This window comes from Salvelinus namaycush, chromosome 19, assembly GCF_016432855.1.
Source record: "Salvelinus namaycush isolate Seneca chromosome 19, SaNama_1.0, whole genome shotgun sequence".
Taxonomy (NCBI): Eukaryota; Metazoa; Chordata; class Actinopteri; order Salmoniformes; family Salmonidae; genus Salvelinus; species Salvelinus namaycush.
The window spans coordinates 36,777,921-36,805,795 of NC_052325.1; the positions used below are offsets into that span (position 1 = coordinate 36,777,921).

At 40.7% G+C, this 27,875-nt stretch overlaps 1 protein-coding gene across 1 annotated transcript; it reads right to left on the minus strand.

Annotated features, from left to right (window-relative positions):
• Nucleotides 1–345: 345 nt before the first annotated feature.
• Nucleotides 346–26,708, minus strand: poglut2 (protein O-glucosyltransferase 2). Its single transcript, XM_039014132.1, has 10 exons — nucleotides 26,189–26,708; nucleotides 23,948–24,153; nucleotides 15,289–15,494; nucleotides 14,217–14,294; nucleotides 11,464–11,636; nucleotides 10,920–11,157; nucleotides 8,832–9,041; nucleotides 8,621–8,710; nucleotides 1,824–1,931; nucleotides 346–539 (listed from the first exon to the last, which is right to left on the minus strand). The coding sequence occupies exons 1-10, from the start codon at nucleotides 26,509–26,511 to the stop codon at nucleotides 522–524; spliced, it is 1,650 nt and encodes a 549-aa protein (XP_038870060.1). The 5' UTR covers nucleotides 26,512–26,708; the 3' UTR covers nucleotides 346–521.
• Between the last annotated feature and the right edge of the window lie 1,167 nt (nucleotides 26,709–27,875).

Consider the following 27,875-nt stretch of genomic DNA (forward strand, 5'->3'; position numbering starts at 1 on the left):
CAACTACACACACTGGCGATGGATGTGTGTCAGTCCTGGATGGACTAGCCAGTATGTGTGGAGTGACAATGACATTTCCAAGGTCAGGTCTCGCTTTATTATTGTAAATATGCCTCATAGGATGTAGACTACTGTCAGAGAGGTACTTTGCCCATTTCCTTAAAGCTATCAGTTCCACAAATCTATAGGGCTATTACATGGAAGTCTAACAAGGAAAACAATATAATGCGTCTATCATATAATCAACTAACATCTGTGTTTTTGTCTTTACATGCTTCTATTGTGTATAACTTGAACCTGTGATATGGTGTGTGCATATATTGAAGGAAGAAAACAACACAAGTGTTAACAATGTTAACAATGAAAAAATATTTATTATAAACATGTGGAAACTAACAATCATGTATGGTTAGGGTGACTGACAAGCCCACAATTCACATTTGGCACCCCCAAAAAAACATTTTACAACACAGGAACATCAGATAAAAATGCGATTGTTTTATAATTGAACAGTGGACAAATCATAATTCATCCTTGACCTGAAAAGCAAACATAAAAAAAATCAATGTCAAACTTCATATGCGGGGCAGGGTTGATGTTAGTGTCATAAAAGTCATACGTTTGTCAAAAAAACTGTTATATAAACCATGCAATGCCATAAAGCTTTTCCAATTCAATTCAATACATCTGTTCCCTCGGAATCTTTGATCCATCCGCATGTGTATTACAAAAGAAGACTTCAAAAGATTCGCTAGAGTAGTGTGTTATTTGCAACATAACATTTATGATATGTTTGGACTGATATAAAACCAGCTTAGGGGGATTTAGCATCGGCTAAGATAACGTTTAGCTCTGTGGCAAATGCATTTTGTAAAACGTATTATATGAATCCAACGCAATCAGTTGATTGAATATCCCTTTGCCAAAGATCTGTTTTCATGTCACCTTTGACAGACAGCAGCCTGTAAAAAGACACTGGGGGGGACATTCCTTTAGCATTGTAGACATAGGGGGCAGATTATCATATACTGTATTAGAGTTGGGCGATACGGACAAAAATCTATATCGTGATAAATTGCCTGAATTGATAAATTCAGAAGAATAGGACGATGTGTGTATAACATTACAGGAGCAGTACAGTCAAAACGTGATTTTCCTTAATTTTTTCCCCTGATCTACTACCGCATGACAAGAGGAACCAATGCATCAAGACTGGAACCAACATCTACCCAGACTATCTGCATTGACCCTTTTTTGCACTAACTCTACGCAGACACAATTGACTCTACCCACACACTCACGCTACATACGCCCACACACACAACAGGCATACTGACGCCACACACACTTTCATACTCACCACATATGCTGCGCCTGCTGCTACTGTCTATCTAACCTGTTGCCTAGTCACTTTACCCCTACCTATACATACAGTATATGTTATTTTCTACTCCCTATATATAGCAATGTTCTTTTTTTTCATTATTCACTGTGTATTTATTCATTGTGTCACTATTTATGTGTTTATCTTTAACTCTGCATTGTTGGAAATGGACCCATAAGTGAGCATTTCACTGTCAGTCTACACCGGTTGTCTACGAAGCATGTGACAAATAAAAATGTGATTTGCCAATAATGTTGTGTTTATAGTCCCAGCTCTATCATATATCAGAATCTCCTGTTATCAAAACACTGACAGCCCAGTTCAAGGTTGACTGCAGTGGGATCAGAGCTAGGATGCAATCCCTTGTGCAAACATTCCTGCCTCCATTTTCCTCCCTATATGCTGTAATAGAGAGATTAGCTTGTGTCTTGATGCTTACCTGTGGTGTCCTGTGGCAGGAGCATGGGAAGAGGTCATCAGTGGGCTGCTCGACCTGTTCCATGCCCTCTCTGACCTTAGGCTCAGTCACCTGCAACTTGGCATACTCCTGGTCAACAGAAATAAAGAGAAACATGGAAAAAAAATATTATATATTACACACACATTACCGTTCAAAAGTTTGGGGTCACTTAGATATGTCCTTGTTTTTGAAAGAAAAGCAAATTTTTTGTCCATTAAAATAACATCAAATTGATCAGAAATACAGTGTAGACATTGTTAATGTTGTAAATGACTATTGTAGCTGGAAACGGCAGATTTTTATGTGATATCTGCATAGGCGTACAGAGGCCCATTATCAGCAACGATCACTACTGTGTTCCAATGGCACGTTGTGTTAGATAATACAAGTTTATCATTTTAAAAGGCTAATTGATCATTAGAAAACCATTTTGCAATTATGTTAGTACAGCTGAAAACTGTTGTCCTGGTTAAAGAAGCAATATAACTGGCCTTCTTTAGACTAGTTGAGTATCTGGAGCATCAGCATTTGTGGGTTCGATTACAGGCTCAAAATGGCCAGAAACAAAGAACTTTCTTCTGAAACTCGTCAGTCTATTCTTGTTCTGAGAAATTAAGGCTATTCCATGAAAGAAATTGCCAAGAAACTGAAGATCTCATACAACGCTGTGTACTACTCCCTTCACAGAACATTGGCCAGTCTGTGATATGGCTTTTTCTTTGCAACTCTGCCTACAAGGCCAGCATCCCAGATTTGCCTCTTCACTGTTGACGTTGAGACTGGTGTTTTGCAGGTACTATTTAATGAAGCTGACAGTTGAGGACTTGTGAGGTGTCTGTTTTTCAAACTAGACACTAATGTACTTGTCCTCTTGCTCAGTTGTGCACCGGGGCCTCCCACTCCTCTTTCTATTCTTGTTAGAGCCAGCTTACGCTGTTCTGTGAAGGGAGTAGTACACAGCATTGTACGAGATCTTCAGCTTCTTGGTAATTTCTCGCATGTTTCTCGCATTTTTGTCAATTTTTTTTTGCTTTTCTTTCAAAAACAAGGACATTTCTAAGTGACTCAACTTTTGATTGGTAGTGTATATATTAAAGTGATGACGAAAATAAGAAGACAAAGCGATCTGTGTCGAAGTTATGTCACCACCTTGTCATGGCCCCATCATTCACTACTTATCATAACTCACAGGTGTTGAAATATTAGTGCTATTTTGGAGATTAAAAAACCTATCCCACAATCCTGTCATACAAGTAGCAAAACAATGATACACAAAAAAGTTCAACTTCATAATACGCGTTCAGATTCATACGTATGTAACAGGGTAGGGGTCAACTCGAATTGAAAGCATATCAGTTCAATAATTGAAAGAAGGACATTGGTTTTCAATAAACTGAAAAGAAAAACAACAAAAAAATAAACGTCTCTTTTTCAGGATCCTGTCTTTCAAAGATAATTCGTAAAAATCTAAATAACTTCACAGATCTTCATTGTAAAGGGTTTAAACACTGTTTCCCATGCTTGTTCAATGAACCATAAACAATTTATGAACATGCACCTGTGGAACGGTCGTTAAGACACTAACAGCTTACAGACGGTAGGCAATTAAGGTCACAGTAATGAAAACTTAGGACACTAAAGAGGCCTTTCTACGGACTCAAAAACACCAAAAGAAAGATGCCCAGGGTCCCTTCTCATCTGCGTGAACGTGCCTTAGGTATGCTGCAAGGAGGCATGAGGACTGCAGATGTGGCCATGGCAATAAATTGCAATGTCCGTACTGTGAGACACCTACGACAGCGCTACAGGGAGACAGGACGGACAGCTGATCGTCCTCGCAGTGGCAGACCACGTGTAACAACACCTGCACAGGATCGGTACAGCCGAACATCACACCTGCTGGACAGGTACAGAATGGCAACAACAACAGCCTGACTTACACCAGGAACGCACAATCCCTCCATTAGTGCTCAGACTGTCCGCAATAGGCTGAGAGAGGCTGGACTGAGGGCTTGTAGGCCTGTTGTAAGGCAGGTCCTCACCAGACATCACCGGCAACAACGTCGGCTATGGGCACAAACCCACCATCGCTGGACCACACAGGACTGGCAAAAAGTGCTCTTCACTGACGAGTTGCGGTTTTGTCTCACCAGGGGTGATGGTCGGATTTGCATATATCGTCGAAGGAATGAGCGTTACATCGAGGCCTGTACTCTGGAGCGGGATCGATTTGAAGGTGGAGGGTCTGTCATGGTCTGGGGCAGTGTGTCACAGCATCATCAGACTGAGCTTGATTGCAGGCAATCTCAACAGGGAAGACATCCTCCTCCCTCATGTGGTACCCTTCCTGCAGGTTCATCCTGATATGACCCTCCAGCATGACAATGCCACCAGCCATACTGCTCGTTCTGTGAGTGATTTCCTGCAAGACTGGAATGTCAGCGTTCTGGCAATGCCAGTGAATGTCCCGGATCGCAATCCCATTGAGCACATCTGGGACCAGTTGGATCGGAGGGTGAGGGCTAGGGCCATTCCCCCCAGAAATGTCCAGGAATTTGCAGGTGCCTTGGTGGAAGAGTGGGGTAACATCTCACAGCAAGAACGGGCAAACCTGGTCCAGTCCATGAGTAGGAGATGCACTGCATTAAGATTTTGATCCCCCCTTTGTTCAGGGACACATTATTCAATTTTTGTTAGTCCCATGTCTGTGGAACTTGTTCAGTTTATGTCTCAGTTGTTGAATCTTGTTATGTTCATACTTAAGTTTGCTGAAAATAAACACAGTTGACAGTAAGAGGATGTTTCTTTTTTTCCTGAGTTTAGTACCTATTTTTTTTTTTAAATCACAATTTTTATTTAGAAATTCTTATCACTTTCAGAATGAACTGCCTTAGATTTAAATTGACCCCAACCCGGTTATGTAATATGTACGCAAGATGAGAAGGTAAAATGTGCACATTCATTCGGTTTCCAACAAGGATCACAGGTAGCCCTAACTTTGTTGACCTCCAACACTATCCCTCATAAAACACACCTGTCTTTATGGCTGATATCTTTCGTGAAGACAGGAAGTTGTCCGTTTAAACATTCATCCTGCAACGGCTGGGTTATGGGCTCCAATAAAGCACTTCAGGGAGAGACACATCACCATTTTGTCTCTGGGCCACAGTGTTCCTTTCCCAGAGAAAACACAGGGAGGGGCTGCGCCACGGCTCTTCATGATACCCCATGACCCTGGGCTCAGAGGTGGACCAAGGCTGGAGGCAGGTGGAGGTGGTTTGGGTTAGTGCTCTTCACTCATCTGATTCAGAATTGTGTTTTTAAATGTGGCATTGGATGAAACACACAGGTACACTTTTATTGTTTGAAAGAGTGCAAAGGGAAAAACATCTCCCATCTGTATGGCTCATTTGGAAGAATTTGCAACGCCAGGGTTGTGGGTTCGATTCCCACAGGGGACCAGAACGAAAGAGTAAGAAAATGTATGCACTCATACTCGTAAGTCGCTCTGGATAGGAGTGTCTGCTAAATGACTAAAATGTACATTGTGGCTAACTATAGTTTTCAGTAAAATAAATACAAAAAGTATATTCTCATGAATAAAATAGACATTGATAAACATGTACTGCATTTGACTGACATTACTACATTATAATTAGATGTTCTTCTAAGGGCTGGGAGGGAGGATAATAACATTAGGAGCAATCCAAATTGGGGAACATGTAAAACCACATTGAAAACAACCAAAGCCAAAGCAATTGTTGAAGGTACACATGCTTAAAGAGACTCCACTGCTTCTTCAAGGTCAGCATATACCACCGATATAAAACAGTAACACGTGTAGGGTCTGAACTGAGCATGCAAAACCTCACTGTTGACAGTGCAAAGACACAAGTCACAAAACAAGATCCAGTGCCAGAAAATGTCTTCCTTGCCAGACACAGTTCTTTCCGTGATGACCCAGATGCATGGATGGGAAGCTTAGTTATCATGTTGTTAACTTGAACTCAATATGCTGAATTAAATTCACTCTTTGGAGGCGTACCATGGAATGGTTCAGTGACACCCTATTCTAGCCGGGGGTCACCCACCCAAGTGTCATTCCAATAGGTGGGCCCTTCTATTCTGCCCTAGCCAAGGTGAAAGTTGAGGGTTGAGCACCGACGTGTCAGTGACGGTGTCACAGCTGAGGAGTAGCCCGACCTAGGAATACCTGGCCTCTGTACGAGTAACTACTGTCCTTGAAGTGTGGGTATAAAAGTGAGCGGTAGAGATGGAAAGATAAGAGATGAGATACGCAAGCTGATGATGCTGATGATAACAAGGGTGCATGAAACACTAGGCACACTTTCAATATCTAGTTCTTTAGAACCAACAATGCAACAAGTGTGTGTACCTAGGGCTGTTACGGCGACTGCATTACAGCCACACCGGCGGTCACGAGTCATGACGCCAGTCAAATTCCATGTGACAGTTAAGTCACAGTAATTAGGCTTCTCCGATCTCTAATGCTGCTGATGGTCATATAGCCTACAATGCAAATGTAATCAAAAATCTAACTAAATACTTCATGAGAGCCCATGAGCTCATGTTGCGTAACATTTCTATAGGCTATGCAATTTACTGAGAAAACAGAGTGATGGCCTCTATTAAAAAGAGGAGGATCCCATCAGCTTTCTATAGGCTTACGATATTTATTTATCAACTTTCCTAATATTAAGCACATTGCTTCTCTTTACAACAAGAGTATAGCCTACCTGGCTGGCATGGAAATTAACTATGGGAAAAGTGTCCTCCATTCGCTATTTAAGTGCATAGATTACATGTCTTTTTATCCCCTGCCCTGTTTCGACACAGGTGCATGATAATGGTACATTCTAAATGAAAACAAATTTCACACATTATCTAGTAAAGACAAGATTAAATCAAGGATAGTCTGATGGGTGACAATATTAGCATATCACTTGTGAATGATGCCCAGCTTAAGGCAAGAGAGAGCACATTATTATTTTTTAATTTTTCAAATCATAGTTGCACACCTCATGTAGCCTACGCCATAGGCCTATCTGTTTTGATAAGGTTTGTATCACAACTAAAGTGGCAAAATAACTTTTAAAATTAAGCACATTAATCCACTTTACAATGGGTGTAGAGCCTAACTGGCATACATATGCAGCACGGGAGTTTCAAGTTTGGCGAAGTCAATTTTCACCATAAAAATGCACCTTTATAATAAAAGCATTACATGCATAAATCGCAAATTTGGTCATATTTGAGAATGGTGTTTTCCTGCTAATAGAACATTTGCGCTTATAGCCTACTGCCATGTGCACATTGCTGCGCTTATAATGTGAAGAAATAGCCTAATAGTTTATCAACATTTTAAGTTAAACGTTGTGTCAGCCTCATTACTTAAAGGTTTTTTGATGCTAGTGGCTGTATTAATTTGGGATCTACTGATCTCACAACTGTCCCAGACTGTTTGGAATATTTATTTATTGTACACAATAGGTAAACTTTTGTATTATGGGGGATAGTAGATTGACATAGGCTAGTGCTTTTGCTGTTCGTTAGGCCTACTCATTGTATTGGCTGACAAAAAGTAAGTGTGAACAGTTATTCCAAGATCTTCAATATGCGCCTCGAAATTGGATAAGGATGCGCGCAGTTGCATCCACGAAGTGTCTGTCTTCACTTGTAGCCTGTGAGAAAGACCCGATCACATGACAGAGAGCCATATGAGTGAGAGGTGCTTCGGAGCGCGCAGTCGGGATAAGGGAATTATAATAATTATATTCAGCCCAAGGGCACGGCCGATGGCCGCAAAAGGCATGGATTTTTATAGGGGGCTTTACGGCCACACAAAGGGGACGCCATTGGGAAATAGAGGCATTATCAAGTGCTTGTTAAATTGTGAATGAGAGACTGATATAGTGTGTACAGCCTGCACAAAAAACTTTTGTCAAATCATCATGAGTCGCATCATGCAGCCTTAGAATGTATAAAAATCTAAACATATAGCCCAACATTTGTATCACAACTAAAGTTACATAAATAACTAAATTAAGCATATAGGAGTACCTGTTTCTTTGTTAACTGCTCAATACAGAATAACCGCACGTGAGCACTCCCACAAATCGTTTGGAGAAAATATTATTTCTATTTTATTCAGCTATGTTCAATTATATTCTTCATACTATCAAATAACATAATATAATGCCATGGAACTCTAAGCAAATCTTGTCTGCTAAATTAACTAGTGCAGCCCACAGCCATATGGCATAGCCAGATCAGGGCCTAACATTAGGAAAACTCAAGTATGCTATTTTGTTATTCTGAAATACTACATTTTCTTCATGTCATGTTTCTTTAGACCTGTCTAAAATAAATACATTGATTTATTGTGATGTAGGCTATATTAAATGGATTTATTAGACTTTTTAAAACGTAGATGTTCCAAAGGTCTGCATCAGTGGCTTGTAGGCTGTGTGGAAGCCAGGAGATGTTAAATGTTTTTATGTTAATCAACGGTCAATTACTGTGAGACCGGCAGTTATTTGCTTGACAATCACCAGCTGACAAAAATGCATGACCGCCACAGCCCTATCTATACCTACGGCCGTCAGTTATCCAGGTTCTCAAGTTTCTCCACAAAGGCACACACTTCACTTACTTATTAAATACATCTCTAATTTCAAGTGTGCATGTCTGAATCTTGACTGTATACAGTATGTAGAGTTAAATCAATGTAGTCATAGTGTAAAGTGAAAGGTTACCTGGAAGAGTTTGTAGTAGTAACAGAATATACTGTCCCCCATCAGATGATTTCGGGCAAATTGTTGACCGGCTACTGCGATTTTTCTTGCCTGGAAGAGCGAGATCATACTGAGCTTTTGAACAGAATGGGAAAAAATGTGTGCCCAATATATTTGAAACTTTGAAGTGCATTACAAATCCAACAGTGTATTCATCAATCATCCTCATCACCTCCTCATCTTGCTCACGGGCCCAATGGATCTTCTCCTGCAGGTCAGCCAGGTCTGCTCTGATGGGGATGTAGTGTTCCCAGGGTCTGAGCTGGCTGTAGAAGTGTTCATAGTAACCAGAGTTCTGCTTCAGCACCACACTGTCCCCAGCCAGCAGGTAGGGCAGTCTGTAGGCTGCCACCGTGCCATCTATGTTGATCTGGTACTTGTACTGTCAGAGGAGATAGAGGTGGGGTGGTGAGACTGTTCAGTTCCATTTTCAAATCAGTCTTCTGGGGTGTTTATGCTTGTTCCTGACCTATTTCCTGTGGGATTCAAGGGACTGGTTAACCTGATACAGAATAAGTCTAGTCCTGGACTAAAAAGCAAACTCAATGGAGAATCTCCATTTTTAATTATTTTATATGAAGTCCAGTAGTGTTGACCCCAATTAGTCGACTGGTCAATCGTTTGGTCAATAGGCTGTTAGTTGACCAAGTTTATATTTTTTTGACAAGCAGTAGCAAATATATATTAGTTTTTTTATGGCACACGAGATACCTGTCTGATACCTGTCACGCCCATCTCAGTGAACTAATCCATTGCAGAGGATGAGACTAATCCATCGCGGAGCCACATGGATGGCACAGTGCTAAACATCTCTCTCCAGAATGTGTTCTCTCCTGCCAAATTTATGCACATTCATTGTTTCATAACTTAATTGTGTGAAATGTTTTCCTTGATTGTTAGTTTTGTACATTTCATTCCATTTACAAGTTTTGTCAATTTAGTCAGTCTTTTGTTTGGAGCGCTACTGTCAATGTTGAGTAATGCCTCGATCACACCGACAGCGTCATTGCATTTTGGTACACCAGAAGTACATTCATTTCCAATGGAACACTGCGTTTGCCTCGCAGCATTGCGTTGCAGAGGCAGTTGCAGTGCGTTCTGTGTGGTGGATACGTTGGATTTATCGAACGTACGCGTCAAACTATGTGTAGACGGCTTGACAGAAATGGTAGCAGAAAGTGAACGTTGAACTTTTGTTGCACACATATCCAGATGATGCTGCGTCACATTTTGTGCAAATATACTATCGGTGTGATCGAAGCGTAAGGAAAGACGGACACCTGATTATGCATAGAAGTAGGCCTATAGGCTACCTGGCCTGCGCGCAAATGTAGGCACTTCTCAAAGTAATGTCTTCACCTCAAACAGCAAGCAAACAAAGTCTGTTTTTCCAGGCATTGAGAATGACAATAGTTCCTCAATGTATTTGAAAAATCTTTCCAGCTCTTTCTCTTTCAATAACCACTCAGCATGAAAGGGAAAAATGTCATGCTCTGATCCAGTGGAAACATCATAAAATAGGTTTACCTGATGAGCTCTTATACCTTGTGAAAAATATCCTACAGGTCTTCTGTTTCCAAGCTCACTGGCTTGGGAAACTCTGAGGGCCCAGAATATTACATAAAATGTTGCAAGTTTGCTAGTTTAAGCTTCAGGCTGGACCCAAGTTAATAGTTTATACAATGTTGCAAGTTCAAGCTTCAGGCTGGACCCAAGTTAATAGTTTATACAATGTTTCTAGTTCCTTGCAGACAGGCCATGAGTAGCCAATGTGATTTATAGGATATTTATTTTAAAATCAGAATATTTTCTACCTACAGGCGGCAATGTTTTTATTTGTTGGCTTTATGACTGGAAAGCACTTTACTGGCCTCTCATTTCCATGCGTTGCCATGTGCATATTGCCTTGTAAAATGAACTATTAAAATTGACTTTTTATCTCTGGCATAAAGTCTCCTCCAAACCGTTTTATTTTTACAAGTCTCGTCCCTTGTTCTTTTTGTTTTACAAGCAATTATCTGCCCCATTAAATAAAATGTAGTCAAATGTCACTGCTAAAAGAGTAAAAATGATCAATGTGTACATTTTCTAATTATGGATTTATAAATTAAATATATTGCCAAATATGATAACACCAGAAATCAACCCAAACTTGTTCATTACCTACCCCAAAGCAGCAAGGTGTCTAATTGCCAGGGAGTGAGTCTGTCTCATCTGCAGAGACTGGATACTTTTTCTGCCTACACCACATCCATCTCACCTTGAAGAAGTCAAAGAAGGAGACGTGTTTGACCAGAGGTCCGTAGAGGCTCTCATCGTGTTTGAAGAAGAAGAAGTTGGTAAAGGCTGCATCCACCATGTCGGGGTGAGCCCTGGCCAGCTTCACCAGCTCCAGGCGCTCCTTGCGACTGTCCCGCCCCCTCCAGAACGCTGTGGCGTTCTTCTCCCTCCACGGAGGCCCCGTATTGGCCTGGACCGACATCATGTCCAGACTCACTCTGCTCATCGGAGGAGAAACGTGTCAGTCAAAATGAACAACAGACGCAATTGGCTAGCACACAGACCTGATAAAGATAATTTTCTTAAAATCTTCTTAAAATGCTGTCACTAACCAGTTGAGTGTGTGGGCCCCACTATTCATTTTGGATTATATTATTTGTTCAGCGCACATTTCCCTTTGAATCTAATACACTATCATAATAGTACATTATGAAAAACTAAATGTTTGGGCTGTAGCATCACTTGCACCTGTGTATAATGGATGACACACAAAGATAAATGAGGAGAGCAACAGTGGTGCTTGCCTTCCCATGGTCTCCAGGACCGACTCGGTGAGGTCGTAGGTTGGCATAACGACGTCGCGGGTGTCATTGGAGCCGCACCAGGAGAAGATGGGGTGGAGCCTCTCTGAGGGCCTCCTCTTCTCCAGGGGCCAGTCCCCCAGGTTCACAAAGAACTCTAGATCTGGGACCCGCACCTGACCGCACAGGGAGAGAGAGAGAGGAGACACTGGGCTTAGAACATACATCACTACCTGACCGCACAGGGAGAGACAGAGAAGAAAGAGGAGAAGAGAGAGACAGAGCAGGACGAGCGAGAGAAGATACTGGGCTTAGAATATACATCACCTACAAAACATAACTTTATTGTCCATGTTGCAGCAAACAACAGAAATGTCTTCTGCTCTGTTCTACATAACCTCTTTAATAAATTCACCCCCCAGTATACCCTGATAAATAACACAACCTTTATAAATGAAGTTGACATATATTCTTTACAGAAATGCCATAGGCTGCGATCTTCATGAGTCCACAGTGCCATCTAGTGGCCACGGGGACAAATAACCCTAGAATTCCATTATCTCCCACAACGTTGGTGATTGCGGATGTGAAGGAATCTGATAGGTGCAAGCGAAACCTCCGTTTCCGATCAGCCTTGAACGGGCCTTTGTCTTTCAGTAGTGGCTCAACAAGGACTTCCTATTCCAAAGTAAATGGTCATGAATGTTAAAACGCCCACACCAGTAGAAATCCACTTTTCCGAGCTGAAAGATGGCCTGAGCTTACCCATGATGTTGCACAACGATTTAAGTCAAGATGTCATCGCTTTAGTCAAAGTATGATATTTAGTCACAGTCTGCTTAAACTAATAACACACAAACAATTATATGTTTTCATGTCTTTATTGAATACACCGTGTAAACATTCACAGAGCAGTATGGGAAAAGTATGTGAACTCTTGGATTTAATAACTGGTTGACCCTCCTTTGCCAGCAATAACCTCAACCAAACGTTTTCTGTAGTTGCAGATCAGACCTGCACAATGGTCAGGAGGAATTTTGGACCATTCATCTTTACAAAACTGTTTCAGTTCAGCAATATTCTTGGGATGTCTGGTGTGAACTGCGTTCGAGGTCATGCCACAGCATCTCAATCGGTTTGAGGTCAGGACTCTGACTGGGATACTCCAGAAGGCGTATTATCTTTTGTTGAAGCCATTCTGTTGTTGATTTACTTCTGTGTTTTGGGTCGTTGTCCTGTTGCATCACCCAACTTCTGATGAGCTTCAATTGGCGGACAGATAGCCTAACACTCCCCTGCAAAATGTCTTGATACACTTGGGAATTAATTTTTCCGTCGATGATAGCAAGCTGTCCAGGCTCTGAGGCAGCAAAGCAGCCCCAAACCATGATGCTCCCTCCACCATAATTTACAGTTGGGATGAGGTTTTGATGTTGGTGTGCTGTGCCTTTTTCTCTCCACATGTTCCACAGTGTTGTGGTTTCCTTCCAAACAACTCAACTGTAGTTTCATCTGTCCACAGAATATTTTGCCAGCGCTACTGGCAAAATATTCTGTGGACAGATGAAACTACCAGGTGCACTTTTGTGAACTTCAGACGTGCAGCCATGTTTTTTTTGGACAGCAGTGGCTTCTTCCGTGGTGTCCTCCCATGAACACCATTCTTGTTTAGTGTTTTAAATATTTTATACTTGTCAACAGAGATGTTAGCATGTTCCAGAGATTTCTCTAAGTCTTTAGCTGACACACTAGGATTCTTGTTAACCTCCTTGAGCATTCTGCGCTGCGCTCTTGCAGTCATCTTTGCAGGACGGCCACTCCTAGGGAGAGTAGCAACAGTGCTGAACTTTCTCCATTCATAGACAATTTGTCTTACCGTGGACTGATGAACGTCAAGGCTTTTAGAGATACTTTTGTAACCCTTTCCAGCTTTATGCAAGTCCACAATTCTTAATCTTGGGTCTTCTGAGATCTCTTTTGTTCGAGGCATGGTTCACATCAGGCAATGCCTCTTGTGAATAGCAAACTCACATTTTGGGAGTGTTTTTTTTATAGGGCAAGGCAGCTCTAACCAACATCTCCAATCTCATCTCAATGATTGTACTCCAGGTTAGCTGACTCCTGACCTGACTTTTGGAGAAGTCATTAGCATAGGGGTTCATACTTTTTCCAACCTACACTGTGAATGTTTAAATGATGTATTCAATATAGACAAGACAAATACAATAATGTGTGTGTTATTAGTTGAAGCAGACTGTGTTTGTCTGTTGTTGTGACTTAGATGATCAGATCTAATTTTATGGCCAATTTACGCAGAAATCCAGATCATTCCAAAGGGTTCACATACTTTTTCTTGCCACTGTAGAAAAACACATATCGTCTATCTTTCAATAGTTATCCATATTACAGGAGTTTCATCTTATTCTTTCTAACTATTTCTATGGTGGATTCGGGGCCACAATTTATGGAAGATGCCAAAACTTGAGATAACAAGAGATGGCGAAGTCAAAGATAAGCCAGTGGTTTCCATCTGTGGCAGTTTTCCCTAAATCAATGCTTATGAAAAATCCAGCTCCAGAACCAGCTGGCTAATCTTGTGAATATGGTGTAGCAAAATTGTTTTAAACTGCAACAAATAAAATGAGCTAGCTAGATAAGGTTAGCAAGACAGTTAGCTACACTGACAGCCGTCAGTGCCCTATCTGTTGATGTTCATCAACTCCACATGGTCCTTTCACTTAATTTCAAGAACTCACCTTCCTGGTTAGCGAGAGGAGGAAGGCATCCATGAAGATCCTGAATCCCACATGTTCCCCTAGTGTCTTAATGTAGACCTCAGGGGGGAAATATACAATATTAACTTTATCCTCCATGTGTTACAGCAAACAGTGCAAAATTGTCTTCTGCTCTGTTCTCAACCCTCCCGCAGGCAGCACGCGTCGCCCACAGTTCACACGAGCACATGGTCAAGCTGCAGTGTAGCAGCCCTGGATGGACAGACGTTGCTCATGATAAAAGTTAGAACATTCTGATAACATTGTCAATACTGGCCGTAGTCATAACAGTGGTGGCATCAACATCTCTTGGGAAGCTCACATTTATGTAGATGTCTAATCAACTGAGCTAGTGTGTAATTCCAGATGACCACCATAGTGAGTGGGAACTGCTGCTGACCTCTTGCCTCTCACCACAACCTCGCTGCATAAAGCCTACCGCTTACCAGGGCAGTGTGACGTCACTGGAGTGACACTCACTCACACTGGATTGCGGTATTTACGCAGCATTGTGTGAGGAAACAAGAAAAGGGGATATATCCAGAACATGCCTATAGTAGTTTGGGTCTGGAAATGAAGCACATCCAGTTAGTGAGTGTTAGAGATGTATCAAATACCAGCTTAGAAGTATAGTGGGATTCAAATCTACATTTCAACTGACAACTGTATAGTCGGATTCAAATGTACAACATTTTGACTGACACCTGTTTGAATGTAATAGTATGATTACAGGTACCATGAATCGCTGTCTTCCAGCATTATTGGGGGGGGGGGGTTAACAATACTACCTGGTTGTTCAACACGGTACAGGTGTCTAAAGAAATGGGACTCAGGTGTCGTCAACCTTTACAACAAGTCAATTTTTATGACTGGAAAAGGCCACGCCACCTGGGCCCATATTAACAAAATTCTCAGAAATACGAGTGATGATATAGGACCAGTTTAGCTTTTTAGAATCATAATGAATACAATTATATGGAGGGGGGGGGGGGACCTGACTCTAGATCAGCACTCTGGTATGCTTTTTGAATATGGGTCCTGGTCTACCATATACCTTGTTGTCTTTGATTGTGTAGTGGCAGAGGCTTTGTCTCTGTCCAAAACGCTGGGGCACCTCCAGGGCGTTACGGTCTGGGTCCACCCTGGGGAACAGGGCCAGGTCCTGCTCTATCTGGGGGAAGGACACAGGGCACTGCATGTCCTTCTTCCACACAGAACCACTGGGCTGAGGACAGTCACAACCATCATGGTACACTGGACCTAAAGAGAGGGGGTGGAGAAGGGAGCATAGAAAGTTTAGATTAGAGGTCGACCGATTAATCGGAATGGCCGATTAATTAGGGCCGATTTGAGTGTTTTCATAACAATCGGTATTTTTGGACACCGATTTGCCTTTTTTTTTTTTTTTTTTTTTTTTTTTACACCTTTATTTAACTAGGCAAGTCAGTTAAGAACACATTCTTATTTTCAACGACGGCCTAGGAACGGTGGGTTAAGTGCCTTGTTCAGAGGCAGAACGAGATTTTTACCTTGTCAGCTCGGGGATTCGTTTTTGCAACATTCCGGTTACTAGTCCAACGCTCTAACCACCTGCTTTACATTGCACTCCACGAGGAGCCTGCGTGGCAGGCTGACTACCTGTAACGCGAGGGCAGCAAGAAGCCAAGATAAGTTGCTAGCTAGCATTAAACTTATCTTATAAAAACCAATCAATCTTAAGACAATCACTAGTTAACTACACATGGTTGATGATATTACTAGTTTATGTAGCGTGTCCTGCGTTGCATATAATCGATGCGGTGCCTGTTAATTTCTCATCGAATCACAGCCTACTTCGCCAAACGGGTGATGATTTAAAAAGCGCATTTGCGAAAAAAGCACTGTCGTTGCACCAATGTACCTAACCATAAACATCAATGCCTTTCTTTAAAATCAATACACAAGTATATATTTTTAAACCTGCATATTTAGTTAATATTGCCTGCTAACATGAATTTCTTATAAACTAGGGAAATTGTGTCACTTCTCTTGCATTCCGTGCAAGCAGTTAGGGTATATTGCAGCAGTTTGGGCTGCCTGGCTCATTGCGAACTGTGTGAAGTCCATTTATCCCTAACAAAGGCCGTAATTAATTTGCCAGAATTGTACATAATTATGACATAACATTGAAGGTTGTGCAATGTAACAGCAATATTTAGACTTAGGGATGCCACCGTTCGATAAAATACGGAACGGTTCTGTATTTCACTGAAAGAATAAACGTTTTGTTTTCGAAATGATAGTTTCCGGATTCGACCATATTAATGACCAAAGGCTCGTATTTCTGTGTGTTATTAAGTTATAATTAAGTCTATGATTTGATATAGCAGTCTGACTGAGCGATGGTAGGCAGCAGCAGGCTCGTAAGCATTCATTCAAACATCACTTTCGTGCGTTTGCCAGCAGCTCTTCGCAATTCTTCAAGCATTGCGCTGTTTATGACTTCAAGCCTATCAACTCCCGAGATTAGGCTGGTGTAACCAATGTGAAATGGCTAGCTAGTTAGCGGGGTGCGCGCTAATAGCGTTTCAAATATCACTCGCTCTGAGACTTGGAGTGGTTGTTCCCCTTGCTCTGCATGGGTAACGCTGCTTTAAGGGTGGCTGTTGTCAATGTGTTCCTGGTTCGAGCCCAGGTAGGAGCGAGGAGAGGGACGGAAGCTATACTGTTACACTGGCAATACTAAAGTGCCTATAAGAACATCCAATAGTCAAAAGGTATATGAAATACAAATCGTAGAGAGAGAAATAGTCCTATAATTCCTATAATAACTACAACCTAAAACTTCTTACCTGGGAATATTGAAGACTCATGTTAAAAGGAACCACCAGCTTTCATATGTTCTGAGCAAGGAACTTAAACGTTAGCTTTTTTACATGGCACATATTGCACTTTTACTTTCTTCTCCAACACTTTGTTTTTGCATTATTTAAACCAAATTGAACATGTTTCATTATTTATTTGAGGGTACATTGATTTTATTGATGTATTATATTAAGTTAAAATAAGTGCATTCAGTATTGTTGTAATTGTCATTATTACAAATAAATAATTATTTATTTTTTATATATATTTATTTTTTTAATTGGCCGATTAAACGGTATCTGCTTTTTTGGTCCTCCAATAATCGGTATCGGCGTTGAAAAATCATAATCGGTTGACCTCTAGTTTAGATGACCCTCATGAAGCATTATAGATGCAGTAGTGTCTCAGAGAGAAAGACAGTTTCCCTGGTATCTGGAACCAAGGACTAATAACACCAATTCTATTCCAAATTTGACCCAGACAATTGTCGTGGCATTTGTGCAAACTGCAACCTGGGGAAAATATTCTGCCCCATCATGAACAGCAGATTACTGCACTCTCTAGGTCAACAAGATGTCCCGAGCAAAAGTTACATTGGATTCCTACCAAATGATTGAACATCAGACCATATTTATACCCTACACACACTAACTGATAAACATGCGAAACAAAAACAATGTTTTTTGGTAGATTTCCAAAAACGATTTGATTAAATTTAGCATGAAGGCATTTTACTCAAATTAATTGAAAGCGGTAGGTGGAAAAACCCATGTCATCAAATCAATGTACACAAGTAACAAACGTGCAGTCAAAATGTGAGATAAACATATTTATTTTCTCAAGGGCGTGGAGTAAAACACAGAAACAACTTGTCCATTTAATATTTATAGAAATGAATTTGCCAAAAACACTTGAGCAATCAACAGCCCCCGGTCTCACACAGAAAAAAAAGAAAAAAAAAGCCTCCTTTATGCAGATGATCTGGTAATGCAGTCACCCAGAAAATAGGAACTACAGCAGCAAGTAGATCATCTGCAGCAGTTCTGTCAGACCTGGGCACTGACAGTCACTCTTATGATATTCCAGAAAAGGTCCAGATGTCAGGGAAACCGATATACTTTTTAACTGGGCTCCACTCCTACACACAAACACACCTACTTGGGACAAAAAAAAAATTGCTCCACAAGAACCTTCAACCTGGCCGTGAATGAAGTGAGAGACAAAGCAAGGAGGGCTTTCTATGCCATTTTTAAAAAATTATCAAAATTAGACATACCAACTAGAAATCGGGAAATATTAGAATCAATAATAGAACCAATTGCATTATATGGCATTGAAGTGTGGGGTCGGCTTACAAAGCATTGACAAACCCTGCATGCGGAATTCTGTAAGAGCATCCTCAGAGGACAGAGAAAAACTGAAAACCACGCATGCAGAGCAGAATTCAGACAATTCCCTCTTCTGATTAATATTGAAAGAGCCACCAAATGTTATAATCATTAAAAAACTAGTGAAAGATAAATATATCACCTATTGGAAAAGATACCACAAAAGATCTAACTTAAATTATATTTGGCTCTAAAACCTGACAGTACACAGTGGCAGACTATCTGAGAAAAACAGTGGCTTTGTACAGACTCATTGAGCACAGCCTGGCCATAGAAACCGGCTGTCACAGGTAGATCTGGCTACCCACAGAGGACAGGCTGTGCTCACTCCGCCCTCAGAGAGGAGGTCGAGACAGATCTCTACTTTCTCCTACACTGCGAGAACTATGCAGACTTCCAGGCAATGTTCTTCCCCAAAATGAAAACAAATAAAAGGTTTTGAAACAAAAACAGAAAAGATGAAAATCTATTGGGAGAAAAACCCCTTTGTGCCATATACAGTGGAAAGAAAAAGTATGTGAAACCTTCGGAAATACCTAGATTTCTGCATAAATTGGTCAAAAAATTGGATCTGATCTTCATCTAGGTCACAACAATAGAAAGTCTGCTTAAACTAATAACACACAAACAATTATATGTTTTCATGTCTTTATTGAATACACTGTGTAAACATTCATAGTGCAGGGTGGGAAAAGTATGTGAACCCTTGGATTTAATAACTGGTTGACCCTCCTTTGCCAGCAATAACCTCAACCAAACGTTTTCTGTAGTTGCAGATCAGACCTGCACAATGGTCAGGAGGAATTTTGGACCATTCCTCTTTACCAAACTGTTTCAGTTCAGCAATATTCTTGGGATGTCTGGTGTGAACTGCTCTCGAGGTCATGCCACAGCATCTCAATCGGGTTGAGGTCAGGACTCTGACTGGGCCACTCCAGAAGGCGTATTTTCTTCTGTTGAAGCCATTCTGTTGTTGATTTACTTCTGTGTTTTGGGTCGTTGTCCTCTTGCGTCACCAAACTTCTGATGAACTTCAATTGGCAGACAGATAAACCTAACATTCTCCTGCAAAATGTCTTGATAAACTTGGGAATTTTTTATTTTAATTTTTCCGTCGATGATAGCAAGCTGTCCAGGCCCTGAGGCAGCAAACCAGCCACAAAACATGATTCTCCCTCCACCATACTTTACAGTTGGGATGAGGTTTTGATGTTGGTGTGCTGTGCCTTTTTTTCTCCACACATAGTGTTGTGTTCCTACCAAACAACTACACTGTAGTTTCATCTGTCCACAGAATATTTTGCCAGTAGCGTTGTGGAACATCCAGGTACACATTTTCTAACTTCACATGTGCAGCCATGTTTTTTTTAGACAGCAGTGGCTTCTTCCGTGGTGTCCTCCCATGAACACCATTCTTGTTTAGTGTTTACGTATCATAGACTCGTCAACAGAGATGTTAGCATGTTCCAGAGATTCCTCTAAGTCTTTAGCTGACTGACACTCTAGGATTCTGCTTAACCTCATTGAGCATTCTGCACTGTGCTGTTGCAGTCATCTTTGCAGAACGGCCACTCCTAGGGAGAGTTGCAACAGTGCTGAACTTTCTCCATTTATAGACAATTTGTCTTACCGTGGACTGATGAAAATCAAGGCTTTTAGAAATACTTTTGTAACCCTTTCCAGCTTTATGCAAGTCAACAATTCTTAATCTTAAATCTTCTGAGATCTCTTTCGTTCGAGGCATGGTTCACATCAGGCAATGCTTCTTGTGAATAGCAAACTCAAATTTAGTGAGTGTTTTTTTATCAGGCAAGGCAGCTCTAACCAACACCTCCAATCTCATCTCATTGATTGGACTCCAGGTTAGCTGACTCCTGACCTGACTCCAATTAGCTTTGGGAGAGGGGTTAAAATACTTTTTCCAACCTACACTGAATGTTTAAATTATATATTCAATATAGACGTGAAAAATACAATGTGTGTTATAAGTTTAAGCATAATATGTTTGTCTATTGTTGTGACTTAGATGAAGATCAATTCAAATTTGATGACCAATTTATGCAGAAATCCAGGTAATTCCAAAGGGTTTACAAAGGGTTTTTCTTGCCACTGTAAGTTTCAAAACAAATGTAGCTTCCTGCCACACGCGTAGGGACAGTGTGTGGAACAAACAACCAGGACAATAACATTGCTACCTGTGTCTTTCTCACTAAGTAAATATTGTCCTAATTCATTTACTACTATATTTGTCCTGATAATTGTTATTACAATTGTTCCTATTATTATCTGTGTCATCATTGATTTGATATGTCTATATGTTGTTTGCTTTTTACAGCCTTATTCTAAAATAGATTTTTTTTTAAATTTCCCCTCAATCTACAAACAATACCCCACAATGACAAAGCAAAAACAGGTTTAGACATTTTTGCAAATGTATATATAAATAAATACAAAATTAAATATCAAATTTACATAAGTATTCAGAACCTTTCCTCAGTACTTTATTTAAAGCACCTTTGGCAGCGATTACAGCCTCAAGTCTTCTTGGGTATGGGGCTTGGCAATAGAGGTCGACCGATTATGATTTTTCAACGCTGATACCGATTATTGGAGGACCAAAAAAAGACGATACCGTATAAATCGGCCGATTTTTTAAATATATATATATATATATATATATATATATATATATATAAATAAATAATAATGACAATTACAACAATACTGAATGAACACTTATTTTAACTTTATATAATACATGAATAAAATCAATTTAGTCTCAATTAAATAATGAAATATGTTCAATTTGGTTTAAATAATGCAAAAACAAAGTGTTGGAGAAGAAAGTAAAAGTGCAATATGTGCCATGTAAAAAAGCTAACGTTTAAGTTCCTTGCTCAGAACATATGAAAGCTGGTGGTTCCTTTTAACATGAGTCTTCAATATTCCCAGGTAAGAAGATTAAAGTTGTAGTTATTATAGGAATTGTAGGACTATTTCTCTCTATACCATTTGTATGTCATTTACCTACCTATACCTATTGACTATTGGATGTTCTTATAGGCACTTTAGAATTGCCAGCCTAATCTCAGGAGTTGATCAGCTTGAAGTCATAAACAGCGCAATGCTTGAAGCACAGCGAAGAGCTGCTGGCAAATGCAGGAAAGTGCTGTTTGAATGAATCCTTACGAGCCTGCTGCTGCCTACCACCGCTCAATCAGACTGCTCTATCAAATCATAGACTTAATTATAATATCACACAGAAATACGAGCCTTAGGTCATTAATATGGTAAAATCCGGAAACTATAATTTCGAAAACAAAACGTTTATTCTTTCAGTGAAATACGGAACCGTTCCGTATTTTATCTAACGGGTGGCATCCCTAAGTCTAAATATTGCTGTTACATTGCACAACCTTCAATGTTATGTCATAATTATGTACAATTCTGGCAAATTAATTACGGTCTTTGTTAGGAAGAAATGGTCTTCACACAGTTCGCAACGAGCCAGGCAGCCCAAACTGCTGCATATACCCTGACTCTGCTTGCACAGAACGCAGGAGAAGTGATACAATTTCCCTAGTTAAATTGAAATTCATGTTAGCAGGCAATATTAACTAAATATGCAGGTTTAAAAATATATACTTGTGTATTGATTTTAAGAAAGGCATTGATGTTTAGGTACACATTGGTGCAACGAGTGATTTTTTCGCAAATGCGCTTGTTAAATCACCCGTTTGGCGAAGTAGGCTATGATTCAATGATAAATTAACAGGCACCGCATCGATTATATGCAACGCAGGACAAGCTAGATAAACTAGTAATATCATCAACCATGTGTAGTTAACTTGTGATTATGTTAAGATTGATTGTTTTTCATAAGATAAGTTTAATGCTAGCTAGCACCTTACCTTGGCTCCTTGCTGCACTTGCATACCAGGTAGTGAGCCTGCCACTCAGTCTCCTCGTGGAGTGCAATGTAATCGGCCATAATCGGTGTCCAAAAATACCAATTACCGAATGTTATGAAAACTTTAAATCGGCCCTAATTAAAATCGGCCATTCTGATTAAATCGGTCGACCTCTACTTGGCACACCTGTATTTGGGGAGTTTCTCCCATTCTTCTCTGCAGGTCCTGTCAAGCTCTGTCAAGTTGGATAGGGAACGTCGCTGCACAGCTATTTTCAGGTCTCTCCAGAGATGTTCGATCGGGGTCAAGTCCGGGCTCCGTCTGGCCCACTCTAGAATATTCAGAGACTTGTCCCGAAGCCACTCCTGCGTTGTCTTGGCTGTGTGCTTAGGGTCATTGTCCTGTTGGAAGATGAACCTTCGCACCAGTCTGAGGTCCTGAGCGCTCTGGAGCAGGAACTCGCTGTACTTTGCTCCGTTCATCTTTCCCTCGATCCTGATTAGTCTAGCCAGTCCCTGCCTCTGAAAAACATCCCCACAACATGATGCTGCCACCACCATGCTTCACTGTGAGGATGGTGCCAGGTTTCCTCCAGACGTGATGCTTGGCATTCAGGCCAAAGAGTTCAATCTTGGTTTAATCAGACCAGATCATCTTTTTTCTCATGGTCAGAGTCCTTTAGGTGCCTTTTGGCAAACTGCAAGCGGGCTATCGTGCCTTTAACTGAGGAGTGGCTTCCGTCTGGCCACTCTACCATAAAGGCCTGATTGGTGGAGTGATGCAGAGATGGTTGTCCTTCTGGAAGGTTATCCCATCTCCACCTAGGAACTCTGGAGCTCTGTCAAAGTGACCATTGGGTTCTTGGTCACCTCCCTGACCAAGGCCTTCTTCCCCGATTGCTCAGTTTGGCCGGACGGCCCGCTCTAGGAAGAGTCTTGGTGGTTCCAAACTTCTTCCATTTAAGAAGGAAGGATGGAGGCCACTGTGTTCTTGGGGACCTTGCAGAAATATTTTAGTACCCTTGCCCAAATCTGTGCCTCGACACAATCCTGTCTCGGAGCTCTACGGACAATTCCTTCGATCTCAGGACTTGGTTTTTGCCCTGACATGCACTGTCAACTGTGGGACCTTATATAGACAGGTGTGTGCCTTTCCAAATCATGTCCAATCAATTAAATTGACCACAGGTGGACTCCAATAAAGGTGTAGAATCATCTCAAGAATTATCAATGGAAACAGGATACACATGAGCTCAATTTCGAGTCCCATATCAATGGGTCTGAATACTTATGTAAATAAGGTATTTTTTTGTTGTTTTATTACATTTGCTAAAATTTCTAAAAACCTGTTTTCGCTTTGTCATTATGGGGTATTGTGTGTAGATTGATGACGTAACAAACTGTAGAAAAGGGAAGGGGTCTGAATATTTTCCAAATGCACTGTATGTGGTAACACTTTCCATGCCAATGAAGCCTTTTGAATTGAATTGACAGAGAACGAGAGAGTGAGGAAGAGAAAGAGAGATAGATGAAGAGAAAGGGAGACAGAAAGAGAGAGTTAGTTGGTTTACCTTTCAGAATGAATGGGGACTTGGCGACGTGCTTGTCATTGAGCAGTATGTGGACGTGTAGGTCTGTGTAGCTGGCATACATCCTGTACCGCACCAGAAAAGAGCCATCTCTGCGATCTAGAACCTGCACCCAGATTCTAGTGAACTGTTCCACTGGGGACACGATCTTCACCTCGAATGTGTTCTCTCCGGGAGATGATGTGAAACTGAATGGTGTACACAGCGACATATATAAACACGGGGGAAACAACATGTAGGCCTATGAGCTGAGCAGATTATATTTGGCTGAGCTGATGGTCATCATATGATCACAAGTGTCAACAAATCAGATTACAGCGCCTTCAGAAAGTATTCACACCCCTTGACTTTTTCCACATTTTGTTGTTAAAGTGGGATTAAAATGCATTTAATTGTCATTTTCTGTCAATGATCTACACAAAATACTCTGTAATGTCAATGTGAAAAATTTAAAAAATCTAACATTAAAAAAAAATATATACTAATATATCTTGATTAGATAAGAATTTAACTTCCTAAGTCAATACATGTTAGAATCATCTTTGGCAGTGATTACAGCTGTGAGTCTTTCTGGGTAAGTCTAACAGCTTTTCACATTTGGATTGTGCAATATTTGCCAATTTTTAAAGAATAACATTCAGGTTCTGTTAAATTGGTTGTTGATCATTGCTAGACAACCACTTTCAGGTCTTGTCATAGATTTTCAAGCAGATTTAAGTCAAAACTCTAATTCTGCCACTCATTGAACATTCATTGTCTTCTTGGTATGCAATTCTAGTTAAGATTTGTCCTTGTGTTTAAGGTTATTGTCTTGCTGAAAGGTGAATTTTTCTCCCAGTGTCTGATGGAAAGCAGCCTGAACCAGGTTTTCCTCTATGATTTTGCGGGTGCTTAGCTCCATTCCTATAATTTTTTTATCCTGAAAAACTCCCCAGTCCTTAACAATTACAAGCATACCCATAATATGATGCAGCCACCAATATGCTTGAAAATATGGAGAATGGTACTCAGTAATGTGTTGTATTGGATTTTCCCCAAACATAACACTTTGTATTCAGGACAAAAAGTTAATTGCTTTGCCACATTTTTTGCAGTATTACTTTGTTGCAAACAGGATGCATGTTTTGGAATATTTTTATTCTGTACAGGCTTCCTTCTTTTCACTTAATATTGTGGAGTAACTAACGTTATCGATCCATCCTCAGTTTTCACAGCCATTAAACTTTAACATCAACATTGGCCTCACGTTGAAATCCCTGAGCGGTTTCCTTCCTCTCCAGCAACTGAGTTTGGAAGGATGCCTCTATCTTTGTAGTGACTGGGTGTATTGATACACCATCCGAAGTGTAATGAATAATTTCAACATGGTCAAAGGGATATTCAATGTCTGCTTTTTTATTTTTAACCCATCTACAAATAGGTGCCTTTCTTTGCGAGGCATTGAAAAACCTCCCTGGTCTTTGTGATTGAATCTGTGTTTGAAATTCATTGCTCGACTTACAGATAATTGTATGTGTGGGGTACAGAGATCAGGTTGTCAGAAAAAATGTTTAACACTATTATTGCACACAGGGTGTGTCCCTGCAACTTCTGTGACTTGTTATTCATGAACTTATTTAGGCTTGCCATAACAATGGCGTTCAATACTTATTGACTCAAGAAATCATTTGTAAACATAATTCCACTTTGACATTATGGCGTATTGTGTGTAGAGGCCAGTGACAAAAATAATAATAATCTAAATCGAATCCAAGCTGCAACAACAAATGGGGAAAAAGTCAAGGGGTGTGAATACTTTCTGAAGGCACTAACATTACAGGCCTATCTGTAGTTTAAACTCCAGGTGATATATGCATTTAAAACTGTTAAATGACTGTAGGTTACAATTATGTAGGCCAAAAGTGAACCTCGTGAGTAAACACCCAAAACAACAATGACAACTGTGGAGGAGGAAACTCCCCCAGAGGGAGAGGTGCCACAAAGATGTGTTCAATGAGTGTTATCCCCGAATACTATCTATCTCCAACCCTAGGGAAACGCAGTCATTCGTGTGTGTTCAGTGACGTAAACGTTCAGTTCGACTTTATCTGCACTTTCTATCATAATTCACGTGTGGCTTTACGATTCCACTGCTACATTGTGTCCACTGCCCATGCCATCCGTAGCTAGCTAGCCGCTTTGTATCGTCTGGTAGGCTTCCTTGAAGAATAACGACATACTTACTTCCTCCCCGAGCTGTCCACAGTCTGTATGTAAAAGAAACGAGCTGGAAGGACAATATTTGTTTCGAGTCCAGAACCCCATACCAAAGTTCTTGTGGCACAGGGCACCGCGCCGGTTGAAGCCACGGGAGGTGTCTGTTCCATCAGCCCCAGACAGCACAACACAAATAACGAAAGCACTTTACGCAACATGTTTCTGCGACTCGGTTCTTCTGAAAATGCTTTGGTCCCTTGTCTCTTCCAAACTGCTCTTTTACAATGGAATTTCAAGCCTGTAAAATGACCATCCCGGTAAAATGTAGGAAACGCCGGATAATTCGACATCTGGCCGCCAGCAGTGCATAGCCTACATCCAGCGAAACACCCTTTCTGGCAAATATGCGGATGCAATGTTTCGATGTGTGTATACTATACTCACGTATACACAACACAGCGTATTTCTATTAGTTTGCTGTGTCACATTTTTATCGGTAAAGTTTCTAATAAAACATACATACACACAAAATCCTGGCCGGTTTGGGTAGAAGTTATTCGCAGACAGGCGAGCCTGGCAATCTGATTGGTCGCCCCCACAACGTCTGGTAGAGCGGGAAGCTGATTGGACCAAAGGAGTAGGGAAAGGCCATTGGGCCAGACGTATTTACTGCCATGCAAGGGCAAATTTCAATGACTAAGTGAAATTGTTTTAAATTAGGGGTTTGTACGTTAATGTTCCTAGATAGTGGGCTCCCGAGTGGCGCGGCGGTCTAAGGCACTGCATCTCAGTGCAAGATGCGTCCCTAGTTCGAATCCAGGTTTTATCACATCCGGCCGTAATTGGGAGTCGCATAGAGCGGCGCACAATTGGCCCATCGTCGTCCGGGGTAGACCGTCATTGTAATTAAGAATTTGTTCTTAACTGACTTGCCTAGTAAAATAAATAGTGGATTTTACTTATATTGACCTAATATTAGAAATCAGTCATATGTGTGTATATATATTTCTGTAGTATATTGCCCAACTTTTGAATGTGTTGGTGCAATGTTGGTTGGCTTCATACCACAGCTCTTTACTGTGTAGCCTTAGTTTTCAAAAAGTCACAGAAGTCACATTGGGGGAACAAAGCAGTACGGGTTTCTCTGGTGTGTACATCAATCAATGTTTATTTGAATGTTTGATTTGCATCAACATATTTTCAGTACTTTTTTCAGTAATCTCTATTACACTACTATAATATCAATAAGAACAAAAGGTGGTAGAATCCATTTAAACAAGACAAACTTTGCTGCCATCATTGAGAAAACAACCAGAGAAACGGTTGGCTTGGCCAGGAAACAACAGTGTGGACAAGAGTTCCAGTGACTTTAGACACAGCCAGAATAACCAGGTACAGTACCATGATTCATTTAACAGACATCTACAGAGAAAGAATATCCCATTTTTCTATGTTTTTGTGTTTTTCTTTACTCCCAGCCAGCGTTGTTGTACAGTTGATATAAAAACAAAAACAAAACTACAAACAAAACACCCTTTATGTCAGTAGAAGTCACGTTTTTCTTTTTCTCAGCCATTGAAGTTACGGTACTAACTCGACACAAACCTCAGGGACGGTATAGTACACATAGAGAAATAGATCTGTTCCCTCTTCATTAGACCACCACATTCAGTTATGGACAATGGCCTTCATATTGGCCTGGAAAGCAGCCAGG

What these genes read in the sequence shown, in the direction of transcription:
- poglut2 (XM_039014132.1), bottom strand. Translation starts at nt 26,511, where the DNA reads ATGTCGAATTATCCGGCGTTTCCTACATTTTACCGGGATGGTCATTTT. An exon ending in GTGGACAGCTCGGGGAGGAA is followed by an intron (nt 24,154 to 26,188) that starts GTAAGTATGTCG and finishes TACACCATTCAG; the next exon opens with TTTCACATCATCTCCCGGAG. An exon ending in ACTACTACAAACTCTTCCAG is followed by an intron (nt 1,932 to 8,620) that starts GTAACCTTTCAC and finishes TCTGTTGACCAG; the next exon opens with GAGTATGCCAAGTTGCAGGT.